Source organism: Nelumbo lutea, chromosome 5 (assembly GCF_056320005.1).
Source record: "Nelumbo lutea isolate HS-2025 chromosome 5, American lotus-T2T, whole genome shotgun sequence".
Taxonomy (NCBI): Eukaryota; Viridiplantae; Streptophyta; class Magnoliopsida; order Proteales; family Nelumbonaceae; genus Nelumbo; species Nelumbo lutea.
Window position 1 is genome coordinate 39510093 of NC_142688.1, and position 14125 is coordinate 39524217.

Here is a 14125-nt window from a genome sequence, read left to right on the forward strand (position 1 = left end):
CAAGTATCTAAGACCTCTGTCTGTCACCTCAAGGTGTGCAGCCTTAGGAGCATGCATGAATTGACTAAGGACTCCCATGACATATGCAATGTTAGGCCTAGTCATAGATAAGTAGAGGAGTCTTCAAACAAGCCTTTGGTACTGTTTCGCACCTTTATGGGCTCATCACTGCAGTCCCCTAGTTTGTGGTTCACATCAATAGGAGTGTCATTTGTAGGGCTGGCTACGAGTCAAGCTTCTCATGAGCTATTCGAGCTTGGCTTGGCTTGGTTCGGTTTAAACTGAGCTTCGAGTTGAGCTCAAGCCTAATATATAGGCTCATTTGCTAATCGAGCCGAGCTCAACCCCGGTGAAGCTTGGCTCATGAGGCTTACAAGCCTAATCGAGCCTAGTATTATATATATAATTTTTATCATATATTTAATAATATTTTTATTTTTTATGTATAATAGTAAATAATTTTTATAATTCCTATATTTTGTATGTAAAATAAAAAAGTACTTTTATATGTATAATTTTTACTTAAAAAAAAAAGACTGGCTTGTAGTCGCGCTTGAACTTGCAAGCTTTTGAATCAAGTTGGGCTCGAGCTCGAGCTCGAGCCTAACACTATTTCAGCAAGTTGAGCTTGAATAGCCAAGTATTCGGTTTGGCTCGGCTCGGCTCGGCTCGTACCCACTCCTATTCATTTGGTTTTTCACCTAGTTTCCCTGTATCCTTTAGAAGGTCAAGAGTATATTTCATTATTTCCTTTGGGAGATGAAGATACCCTATTGAGAGCGAGCAACCTCAATTCCAAGGAAGCAACATAATGGTCCCAAATCCTTTACCTCAAACTGTGTGACTAAGAATTTCTTCAACCTCTGTATCTCTGAGACCCAATCACTAGTAATAACAACATCATCCACATAGACTATTAAAGCCGTTATTTTCCCTTGTTCCTTCTTTACAAAGAGTTTGTGACTAGTTTGTAATCGTCCAAAACCCATCTGTTGAACTACATGGTGGAATATGCTAAACTAGGCCCGAGGAGATTGTTTCAACCCATACGGAGACTTCTTCAATTTGCAAACTTTCTTCTCACTACCTTTTGTGTAGAACCGGGGGGTTGGTTCATGTACACTTCCTCCTTTGAATCACCATTAAAAAAGACATTTTTAATGTCTAATTGGTGGAGTTCCCAATCCAAACTTGCTGCTAGAGAGAGAAGGACCAGAATAGAGTTCATCTTTGCTACAGGAGCAAAGATTTCTGCATGATCAACCTCGTACACGTAAAACCTTTTGCAACCAGGTCAGTCTTGTATCTCTCAACTATGACATTTGCCTTGTGTTTTACTACAAACACCCATTTGCATCCCATAGGTTCCTTTCCTTCAGGAAGATTTACCAATTCCCCTGTGTCATTCTTATGAAAGGCATTAATGTCCTTCATAGCATATGTCCATTCAGGAATTGATAAAGCCTTTGCAACACTCTTAGAGGAAGGGGAACACTATCAATGGCTGGAAGGATAGCATGGTAAGAGGGTGAAATATTCTCATAGGACAAAAAATGAGCCATAGGGTGGTGTGTGGCACATGATCTAACACCTTTCCTCTTTGAAATGGGAAGATTCATATCATAATTTGAAGTATCAATATCAATAGGTTCAGGGGTATCTGGGTGAGGGATCTAACCCCTGAGAATCCAATGGCATTGGTCACACAGCTTCAGGTTGCTCCATAACTGTTGAACTTTGTTGGCCTTGGCTTTTATAACGCTGTCTACGGAAGACACATAATGGAGGAGGGTCGGGAAGAGGAGGTAATAGAGCTTGTGTTTGTTTCTCCTCAGCCTTACTCTCCTCCCAAGGAGAAACATAGAAATGGGGAGCATTCTTTAAGAACAAGACATCCATAAACACAAAATATTTTTTGGAAATAGGATGAAAATAGTGGTAACACTTCTAAGACAGGGGATAACCAAGGAAATTATAGACAATAGCTTTAGGATCAAGCTTACCTCGGGTGGGAGAGATCATGAACAAAGCACTTGCAACCAAAGACACACGTGTATGGGAAACAGAGGGGCCTTAGGGAAAAGGAGCTCATGTGGAGTCCTATATTCCAATAATCGAGATGGCATACAGTTAATAACATAGGTTGAGGTCAGAATAGCATACATCCAAAATATTTTCGGGGCATGCATTTGTAAGAGTAATCCCCGAGCAACTTCTAGGAGGTGGAAAATTTTCTGTTCTGCAACCCCATTTTGTTGAGGGGTTTTGGCATAGGTGCTCCAGTGAAGAGAGCTACAGGAAGCAAAAAAGTTAGTTAGATCACCATGGAAATATTCTTTCACATTGTTTGATTGGAAAACACAGATCTCAGTTTGAAAATGACTATAGGTCATGCATTAAAAGTCTTTCACCGGTTTATGAACTTCTTCTTGAGAGTGCATAGGATAAACCCAAGTGTACCGAGAAAAATCATCAATAAATGAACTGAAGTACTTATAGCCATTCTCAGTTGGAATATTAATAGGGCCCCACACATTAGGATACAAGATAAAAAGGAAGATATAATTTTTTATTTTGTAAAGGAAACGGAGTTCTACAATGCTTACTCAATTGGCACACTTAACACTAAAAATCACTAACTGGCACAGACTTAAGCAATCCTAGAAATAAATGCATTAAAGACTCAAAAGGCATATGGTCCAAATGGTGGTGCCACAACATGACTTGACTCTTACTTGATTGACTCAAGGACTCTGAAACCACAAGACCAACTTTGTTCTCTCGCATATAGAGTCCGTCAACCGTGTTCCCCCTACCAATCGTCTTCCTGGAAGCCAAATCCTGAAAAACACAAGAATGTGGGAGAACAATTACTAAACAATTCAAAGCATGTGCAGTACTACTAACAGACAACAAATTAATAGGTAATCTTGGAACATGCAAGACATTTGATAGTGGAAAACCAAAGGGTAAAGATATAGATCCCCGGCTAGCAATGGAGGAGAATAATCCACTTGCTAACCTCACTTTATCTCTGCCTGAGAGGAGGGTATATGAATGGAAATGGGTTGACTTACCAGTCATATGGTTGAGGCACCGGAATCAATAATCCATGGGGATTCTGAAGTCAAAGGAGTAGACCTAGTATCTGCATGTCTAAGAGCCTTACTGTATTGCTCCAAATGGTCATGGAAGGAGTTAATAATATCCTCCTTGAGATCAGAAACGGCGGGGGGGGGAATCTTGAGATGAATTCATTGTCTAAGAGCCCTACTGATCTAAGTTCTTTTACCTCCCCATTGATATACCCTGCCTTTCTCCTGGCTGTAATACACAGCCGCATCTCTTTGGACCAAGCCAAGTAGTTCCTACCATCCACGGGAGTGATAGTCATAGGGAAATTTTAAGTACCATGACCACCATTTAGTCCACCCTGGTTAAATGTGGTTCCAGATGTTGCATAATCTACAGTAGCCATATATAATAACTCTAGAGTGAACAGTGACCTGTTGTCTTTCAGTCCACACACACAAATGACAACCACTCCCACTCCTTAGAGATTTTTATGCATGTAACAAACACATTCACACACAGAAGCTTCTGTCACACACATGTACAGATCTGTCCGACCTTTCCAAAAGGCCAATACAAGTCCCAAAAACATCAACAAAAAATACTGCAGTACCCTGCCAACCGAACCAGGTCACTCGTGACCTACAAAGGTTTCAAAACCTTACAGTTTTGGATCTACAGATCCACACAAAAGGGTCAAACACCCCCTTACACCATTCAGCCAATGTAAAACACAGCCTATCCTTGGACTTACTGCCAAGAGCTGAGGCTACAAGCAATCTAGTTCTTGGTTCTGTTCAGCCTGAGCAGATTCTTTGAAGTTTTCAACCCAGAAATAATAACAGAACAGAGAAAAATAATCACCAACCTCTAGGGAAAGCTTCAATTGACCATCCACTTATTTCTGATGTTGTCCTTGGATAACAGTCAAGTTCTGTGAAGAGAGAGAGAGAGAGAGAGAGAGAGAGAGAGAGAGAGAGAGGACGAAGTGTTCTAGACCTGGGGTGAGTCTTTTTCTTCCATTCTCAGTCCATGGAAGAAAGAAAAAAAATGCTACGATCAGAGAGGAGTAGATGCAGAGAGCAAAGTCCTGCTCTAATACCATATTTTCCAAGAAAGAAGAAGAGAGAAAATTGTGAGAGAGACAAAAAAGCTTGCTGGCAGCGCCAGCTATTCTATTTATATATTAGGGTGACCTTACATAGCATAAAAGAAAGAAAACTGACCAAAATGCCCCTGTGGTACATAGCTGACATATTGCATCAACCCTGTCCCAAACCAGACCCCACCCATTGACATCTCTAGATAGTCCCTAATGCAGTTAAGAGACTTAAGCACCAAAATAAGAACCGAACTGTGACAGTTTCAAAGGTATTTGGTATTTGTTAGATTGAGGGGAGACTTATTTAGGGTTGGCATAAATAAAAGGGTAAAGAAGACAAGAAAAACTATAAGAAGAGAAAAGAGGTTTTGATTCCTATTATAATTCGGCCTGCCTTTAAGTTCTGTTAGTCTGAGAACAGCCAAGAAGAGAGAAGAAGAAAGAAGAAAGAAAGAGAGAGGAGGAGAAAAGGAGAGAAGAAAAGTCTAGTTCGAATAAGGGAAAAAAAATTACTTCTCCCATTCGGCCAGACATGTTTTATATTACTAACATAATGGAAATGACACATGTGCCCTTACTTAAGTGAGGGACACTAGTTCTAATATAATATTACAGATCAGCAACCTTAACATAAGTATAAAGACAGAAATACCCCTACACTAACACTCCCCCTCAAGCTGGTGAGTATATATCATATAATCCCAACTTGTTACATATGTAGTCCACTCTTCCCCGACTCAACCCTTTTGTAAAGAAGTATGCCCACTGGTTCCCTGTGTTAACATATGCAGTGTCTATCACTCCATTCAGCACATTCTCTCTCACAAAGTGACAGTCAACCTCTATGTGCTTGGTTCTTTCATGAAACACTGGATTAGAAGAAATATGATTTGCAGCCTGATTGTCACAATAGAGCTTCAAGTTAACATTGCAATTGAGTGACTTGGTCAACTTACTAACAGACATAAGGTTAAACGGAAATTTAGGGACATACAAAACTGAGGATAAAAATAAGGGGATCAAGTTAACATTGCCAACACCACAAATCGAGGATGTGGAACCATTAGCAAGAGTAATAGATTGTGATGTTGAGCAACGAGAGAGGGAAGAAAACACACCTAGAGTTCCAGTCATGTGATCAGAGGCTCTAGAGTCGATAATTCAGGGATTGGGTGTGGATGCCAAACAAGCCATACCTGAGTGTGCGAAAGTAGCCGTATTCTGCTGAGATGTGGATTGGACAAACCTCTCATACTCATCACGGGGAACACTCACCATCTCCTTCCCGGGAACATCTGTGGATGTAGGAGGCATTTGATCAATTGAACAATTCTCCTGTCTAAAACTGTTGTCACTAGTCAGGGCATGATTGGCCCAAGTTGAGGGTGGACCATGCAAGTCATAGCAATAATTAATGGTATGTCCATCCATACCACAATGAGTACATCTCCTTAGACCCGAGCCACGTCCTCTGCCACGGGCTCCCCTTGAATCTCTACCTCCAGTACGACCACCACCACGTTTATATGTAGGTCCACCACCACCACTCCGGCCATATACCGGACCACTGCTACCACCACGGATAGACTGAGCTCCTCGAGCTCCACCTCTAACACCACAACCCCTTGACACTGCAAATGTTATCTATCAGAGACATTAGAGTTCTCAGTAGATCCAATGGAAGTCCTCCGAAGTCGAGCAAACACTTCTTCTAAGGAAGGGAGAGATGACCCTCCTAGTATTTGAGCCCGCACCGGTTCATACTCAGATTTCAGCCCCACCAAAAATTGAGTCACATCAAGTTGTTCTCTCTGTTGTTGCTGAATTTTGACATCAGAAGTGAGGGGGTGATAAACATTCAACTCATTATGAATGTTTCTCATACTAGCATAGTACTCCTCAAGACTCTAATTGCCCTGTTGCAGATTAAAGTATTCACAATACAGCTGATTTTCTCCTCCCTTATGTGTTTCACATTCTTCTTTGCCTTCAGAAAAACTTCTATAGATTTAGCCCAAGGTATATAATTCTCTCCATTCAGTTTGATGGAGGTCATTTGAACATTCAGGTAGTCAATAGGTATCATCACATTAGATTTGCTATCAGTGTTATCTCCCATTGCTGAATTATGTTATTACTGAATTCGGCACACTACACACTACTTGATCACACTGATCACACTGGTTTCAGCACTTGTTATTGCTGAAGGTTGCACTCTTTACACCACAAACCCTTACCCTACGACTACCTGAAATCTCACCACTATATGAGAACCACTCCCCCTTCGAATCACACAAAAAACAGCATAAACCCTAGCACACTACAGTCTGAAATCCCATCATACGATCTGAAACATATTTCCTATTTGATTCATAACAAAAATATGCATAGAAATCTCTTACCTCATCACCTGAAAAACAAACCACACAAGAAGAAAATCAGTCCACACAAGACACCCACTGCACCACACGAATCAGCCCTCTTTTCTTCATCAATTAGGGGAGGGCTTTTTAGAAACCATAGCAGCCGGCCATGAACAGCACAACTGGAGGCATAGAAACCTCCAAGGGAAGAGGGTGACCACTCCTTTTTAGCCCTTTCCCTTATTTCTAATCGATGGCAGAGAAATCAAGAGAAAACCCTAGATTGAGTGCGCAGAAAACAAAAATCTGGGCAGATCCGAGTTGCTTAGTTTATCTCTGATACCATGTTATAATTCGGCTTGCCTTTAAGTTCTGTTAATCTGATAACAGCCAAGAAGAGAGAAGAAGAAAGAAGAAAGAAAGAGAGAGAGAGAGAGAAAAGGAGGAGAAAAGGAGAGAAGAAAAGTCTGGCTCGAATAAGGGAAAAAAAATACTTCTCCCATTCGGCCAGACATGTTTTATATTACTAACATAATGGAAAAGATACATGTGCCCTTACTTAAGTGAGGGACACTAGTTCTAATATAATACTACAGATCAGCAACCTCAACATAAGTATAAAGACAGAAATACCCCTACACTAGCAATTCCTATAGATGAAGGAAGGGTGTGAGGATTGCATAGGGTAAGGGGTTTTTGGGTGGTCTGCCTGATTGGCTTTGGAAAGATGGAAGATAAGTCTTTTGAAGGGACTATGCCTTTTCTTTTGGGTTTTGCAAATGGGAGGTTTTTGAGTTTGTGTTTTGATTTAGTTGAGCTTTATTGATTTCGGGGAGGTTGGGTTTGATTATGGGGCCTTTGGGTGATTCCTTGCCACCTGTTGTATTATCTGCCGTTTCCTTTAATAAAATTTTCTTCTTTATTTATCTTCAAAAAAAATTCTTTCTTAATTATTGCTTTACACCACAAACCATGCTCTGCTAAGGTGTTAAGGTGTTGCCTTAGCACTTTGGCTGCTTGTACTCCATTTTCTTTTTTAATAAAATTTTTCTATTTTTATTAAAAAAATGGGAATACTAGAGACATAACCTTGTAACTCTCCCCTGTTCCCAAACTTTCTATCCAATGAAAAATTTATTACTCTATATCTAAATAGTATTGAACCTATTCCATTATGGAATTGAGGGGAAACACTGGTTTTGTATTATGCTGGGTGTCTAGTGGTAAAGGTGAGGGGCCATTTCTTGGTGCAATGATGTAATCTTAGGAGTTGCAGGTGGAGTACTCCAGCAAGTATGAGCAGTTTATTTATTACAAATACCATTTATCCTGCATGCAAGAGTGGAAAGGTTATGTGGAAATGTGTCAGAGGCACAAGGGGGCAGGAACTACAAGTATATTCTAGAAGGAGAAGAAGGCCACCTCATTATAAGGAAGCCAGTGCAAAGACAGATGGAATTAACTGAATCGACTTGGAGTTAACTAAATCAAACGAGTTGGCAAGTTGTTACAATTCTATTGTAAATCAGTCAAGGCCACCTCAGCATAAGGAAGCCAGTGCAAAGACAGCTGGAGTTAACTGAATCAAACAAGTTGGCAATTTGTTATAATTCTGTTGTAAATCAGTTACATTGAAGTCAAGATTGAATAAAAATACAGAGGTGTACTTACAATAAGGAGGTAATAAGAAGATTTGATCTCTTTCTGTCTTCACTCTCACTTTCCCCTATTCTGGAGGTTATCCTCCCTCGAAGAGGATCTGAAGTGGGCAGCTACCCAACAAAATGTAGGGCAGCAGTTACTTGGACTATATGGAAGGAGAGAAATGTTTTACTTTAAGTCTCTTAACACAAATGTTTTACTTAACTATAAAAAAAATGAAGGATTAAATACAAAATTAATCTTATGGACAAATGTCTTGACACAAGAGGTTTTAAAGTAAGTTGGACTAAAATAGAATATATGATATGTAAATTTAATAATAATAGAAGACCTCACTGCAGGATGTAGTGAGCCTCTTCAGCCCAAGTTTCCTGAGACAACCAAGAAAGAGAGGAAGAATTATGTGGAAAGCAATTCAGACTGTAGTAGTGTGGACCATTTGGGAGGAAAGAAATGGGATGATCTTTAATGGGAAAAGTAGATCGAAAGAGGGAATTTGTGAAAGTTATAAAAATCAGAGCTGCACATTGGCTAAAGACACTTGACATTTTTAAAGACTTTTCAGTGAATGATGTCTTAAGGGCATGGACTGAAGTGGTATCGGTGGTTATGGGGTGCTTACCCCCAGCAGCTAATAAAGTAGAACTAATTTTTTATGGGAGCTCCATGGAAAGCACTGGACTTGCAGGTATTGGAGGAGTATTTAGAGATTGTACAGGGAAAGTGTTGGCTATGTTTTCAGGACCTTAGGGGTTTGGAGATCCACTAAAGGCTGAACTGATTGCGCTGCTGTAAGGCTTAAGACTCGCTAAACAATCAAGTTTTCAGCACTTGGATGTAGAAGGAGAGTCAGCGCTGATTATTTCTTGGGCCATGAATAAACAGCTTGTGCCATCCATGGGTATATAGGCATGATTTTAGGGAAATAAAGAGCATCAGACAGGAGCTGAACATTACATTCAACTGGGCAAGGACTGCAAATGGAATGGATGCTGCTCTAGCAAAACAAGGGGTATATAGGAAACAGTTGTTTTGGGCGCTATTGTAACCTTTGTAACTTTGTTGGGGATTGGAACCGTTTCTTAGGGGTGGCTAAACTCCTCATTGTAGTAACCAGATTCGTCATCACTTGATAAAATTCTTAAATTTCTTGGTGATAAAAAAAATTAATAATAATAGAAGTGCAAATCAGGGTACACTTATGATTGAAGGCCAAGAGATAACTCAATGCGACATTTTTTGGTACTTTGGTTTGGTAATTCATAACAAGGGAGAGATTGAGGAGGATGTTGCCTGTAGAATTAGAGCAGGATGAGCAAAAGAGAGGGGTGCATCCAAAGTTTTATGTGATAGCTGAATTCACTTGATTAAAAGGAAAATCCTATAAAATGGTTGTAAGGCTAGCTATGCTGTATGGAGCAGAGTATTGGGAAATCAAGAAATGACATGTCCAAAAAATGAATGTGGCATAAATGCATATGCTGAGGTGGATGAGTACAAAAACTAGAAAGCATAGGAACAGAAACGAAATCATTCGCAGGAATCTAGTAGTAGCTCCAGTAGGTGATAAACTGAGAGAAAGTAGACTAAGATGGTTTGATCATGTGCATTGAAGACCGCCAACAGCACCTGTAAGGAGTGATTTGTTGCATGTTGAAGGGGCTCGAAGGGCTAGGGGTAGACCAGAAAGGACATGGATATAAGTAGTAAGAAATGATTTAATTGCCAATAATTGAACAATTGATATGGCGTTAAATAGAATGGAATGGTGAAACAGGATTCGTGTAGCCACCCCCATATAGTTATCTTATTTCAAGCATTTGTCAAAAAACTATTAACTTGAATCGCGTATTGATGGATCTATATCATGTAATTTTCTTTTGTGATTGACCTTGTTCTTTTTAAAGTTTCATTGTTTTTCTTGTCTGCTTATAAGCTTGCCTTTATAATCACGTATTATGGATAATCTGGCTCACAGGTTCACCCAAATGTTCCATGCATGTTATTCACACCAATATGTCCACACTCCCTCTCATTTAGGCCTGTCATACTTCCAGATTCTGCACGGATTGAATTAAAGGTAAGGCATATGTACCTCTAAGCAAAAATTACTAATTAAAAGAAATGAGAAAAAAGTGACTGTTATCCATGTCACTTGGGTCGTGGTCATTGCTAGAATGGTTCTATTAGAATATTCTATGAATCAAAACTTTATTGTATAACTCATGCTCCATTTTTTTATTAGTTACTGTGAGCTTTATTATAAAATGGAAATAAGAACATAAAGTTGTTATTGCTTTCTCAGTGGATGTACCAGCAAGTATGTCAAAGATAAGGAGGCAAACTAGAATCAGTGGATGTAGTTCCAACTGACCTGGAATCTAATCCTTCCTAGGCCAAAAAAAAGGAGGCATACTACATCCATGAAAGTTCCTAGTGTTCATGATATTTGTGGTTTAATGATGGCATGGTATGAAACTAGAGGGTGATTATATGCAAAATTTTATCTATGAAAAGATTCTTTGTAAACCGGAGATTTTAAGAGAAGTAGGACTACAACAGAATATATGCAGTGTAAATTTAATGATAATAGTAGGAATCAGGGTACAATTAGGATTAAAGACCAAGAATACCTCTGCCATATGACCTTTTTCATTACCTTGGTTTGAGAATTCATGGCAAGTGAGAGATTGAGGAGAGCATTACTCGTAGAATAAAAACAAAAAGGGCAAAGTGGAGGAGTGCATTTGGACTACTATGTGATAGGAGAATACCACCAAGGTTAAAAGAAAAAAATTATAAAATGGCAGAATGGCTTTAAGTCCAGCACTGTCATATGGAGTATGAGGGTTGGACAGTCAAGAAACAACATTTCCAAAAAAATGTTGTGAACATTGAGATGGATGAGTAGAAAGACTAGAAAAGATAGAATGAGAAACTAGCATATTTTTAGGAATGTAGGATCAGGCTTAATAGGTGAAAGAATGAGGGGAAGTAGAACAAGATGGTTTGGTGACATGTAAAGAAGACCACGTACATCATTGGTAAGAAGCAGTGACCTGTTGCAATTTGCAAGTTGCTGGGTTAGAAGATCCAGGAGCATGCCAAAAGGAATGGGTTGTGTTTGCAAACCTGCAGCAGTGTTTAGAGAAAAAGAAAGAGGAAACAGAGAGGAGAGAAGAGAGTGAATGGGTGGCAAGTCTGTTGTCAGCCAGCTCTAAAACAGTATTTATATTAAGTGGCTAATAATACATGAAAAGACTGGTCTGCCCCTGATTAGTGATGGGACACTTGGACAAAAAAATAAGAAAGCTAATTCAGGCCCAATAATTATTCCTTGATGTTTATCAGAAAAAAAAAAAAAAGAAAAAGACCACATCATTTGAGGGCCCATTGTTTAACAAGGGATATGACAGTAGAGCAATATGTCAGAACAGGATTCATGTAACCTACTTCATATAGTTAGGGCAAGGTTTTATTGATTTCAGTTGGGTTGACTACCATATGACGAGGAGCTTTTTTTTTTTTTTTCATTTTCCCTCTTGAGAGCAATATTTGCTTTTCATTTTTTTTTTTTTTTGGATTGGAGTTCATGATTTTGAGTATACACCAGTAAGCTTCCTTCATAATGGAAAAACAGGACTAAAATCTTTAATATCTCCAAGGATACTACCTAGACACAAATAGAACCTCCTACAGAGTCATATGCGTTAATAGACAAATTGCCTTCTACTGGAGGTGTGCAAAAGCATCAACACTGTTGCAAAAGGAAATATATGGCCCCTGGTATCTTATATACCATGTTAGAAATGCTTGATTTGTAGTTTTCTAAGTGAATATCTTGTTCAGATGGATTCTGATTTCTACAAATCTGCAGCTGATGGGTTGTATTCCTGAATACTTCATATTTTTGTCCATTCATTCCTTGGTGAACTAGATGATTGTTTTTCCTCTCCTTTTTATTTAATTGTAATTTCTTCAGTATCAATTACCAAAGAAAAAGTATTCAGCCAAAATATACAAAAGGCTATGTAATTTATTTGCAATCTCCTGCTAGCCTTGTAGAGCTGGTATTCTCAGGGGAAGGTTCAAGATTTACAGCAGGGATGTTCATGGGCTAGGCTGAGCATTCAGGGTTGCCCATATAAATTCATCATCATCATCATCCAAGTGCAATCCCAACTATATGGGGTTGGCTACATGAACCCTGTTTTGCCATTTCATTCCATTTAAATTTTTAAAGAAATTAAGATTTTAATGGAAGTTTATAAGCATTCACTTGGACATTTGCTATATTTTTGGACCTTAAAACTGCCTATTGCATGCATCGGCATTATCCATTAACTTGTACATATCAAGGGAGGAAAGTTAGAAAGCTAAATCTTCTTATTTAGCAGGAACTTCTAAGTGAATTCATAAATTCCTAAGTTGTTTGCCCTGAACTCCTGGACAATTTTTAAATGTCACCAGCAAGAAACTCTGAAAATCTCTTCTGCATTCCTTTTTTAATCTGTTAGGGATCCAGGTACAAACCCAAGTGTATATATATATATATATATATATATTTCCTTTTGTGATTGATTTGCTTCCATACATCAGCTTGCTTATAACGTGATGCTAAATGGTACCGACACACTCCTCAATTTTGTCTTCTGTGTAAAGTAACTGGGGGAGTGGAGCAACTTGGCAGTTGGGACATGCTCCTTGAGTGACTTGAGCTACTGTGACAATATTAAACATTTTGTTCTAACGATTGCTTATATTGTCAGCCAATTGTATTGCAGAAGGCTTGGCTATATTAAGGGTTTATATAGATGGTTTTATTTTAGGGCATTCCTCTTTAGTGTTTCATTTTGAATGGCCATTTCTGCCCGACACCCTTCTATGGGCTGTGCAATCCTCTTTCTAAACCTACATAATGGGGCATGTACTGTACATTCTATCCACTAGAGGGATGGGGTACAAAGGGAAATAAGATAAATTGTAAGGATTTTAAGTGAAAAGGATAAATTTGAGAGTTGATGACGGGGATACTCGTACATACATTCATGTAGCTATGTATGTAAATATGCATATAAAATTAATAGCTCAAGTTGTGTAAGGTTTTTGTAGCATTCATTCTTGTCGTCTTGGAATATTTCCCAAGTCTTTTTCTCTAACTATTCTGCATTTTGGAATTCAACAGATCCCAGAGGATGCACGGAGTAATGCATGGGTTTCATTTGATGGTAAGAGAAGGCAGCAGCTCTCAAGAGGAGACTCTGTCCAAATATATATGAGCAAGCACCCTCTACCTACAATCAACAAATCTGATCAAACAGGTGATTGGTTCCACAGCTTGATCCGCTGTTTGAATTGGAATGAGAGGAAGGATCAGAAGGCCCTTTAGAGGTTTCATGACTTGAAAAAAAAAAAAAGCTTACTCTCTACTGCCCTCAGTTAATTGTAAATTTCTGTACAGAATATAAATTTACCTCACAAATGATATGCATAGGTTACAAACAGAAATTGGTATTCATTCCTTGACTGGCTTACACAGAATGATAGCCTAACCCAATTCTTCATAGTTCATACTGTAAAATGTATTCAGATACTGCCTTAGTGTAATAAAGCTCCAATTTTATGCCTTTTTTATGTATCCACGGTGTGTATGGTGTTTTACTCGAGTAATCTATAGACCATCCATATGTTCCAACTATTTTGAGTTTGAACTTTGCACTGTATTACGCCAGTTATGTGAGCTTGTACTTTGCATTGTAATATGTTGAAGCAGATGCAGGAAACTTCCAATATGTTTTAAAATGGGATCATTTTGGTTGTTTCCATCATTATCCTTACCTTTATTTCATTTCATTTTGAGAAAAAAATGCCAGAGACCAATCCTACATTCCTACCACCAAACATGGTTGTCAAATTGCCCCACAAA

At 38.8% G+C, this 14125-nt stretch overlaps 1 protein-coding gene across 4 annotated transcripts in view; it reads left to right on the forward strand.

The window, feature by feature from the left end:
• The window catches only part of LOC148851858 (NAD kinase 2, chloroplastic-like), a 34446-nt gene extending 20620 nt beyond the window's left edge, over window positions 1-13826 (forward strand). For 3 of the 4 annotated variants that reach the window (XM_088947166.1, XM_088947167.1, XM_088947169.1), the window contains 2 exons: window positions 10178-10279; window positions 13385-13826. In XM_088947166.1, coding sequence (XP_088803292.1) covers window positions 10178-10279; window positions 13385-13588 — 306 coding nt within the window. In that variant the 3' untranslated portion in view covers window positions 13589-13826. The remainder of the gene's footprint in view (window positions 1-10177; window positions 10280-13384) is intronic. The other variant, XM_088947168.1, reaches the window with a different exon arrangement.
• The last annotated feature ends 299 nt before the right edge of the window (window positions 13827-14125 follow it).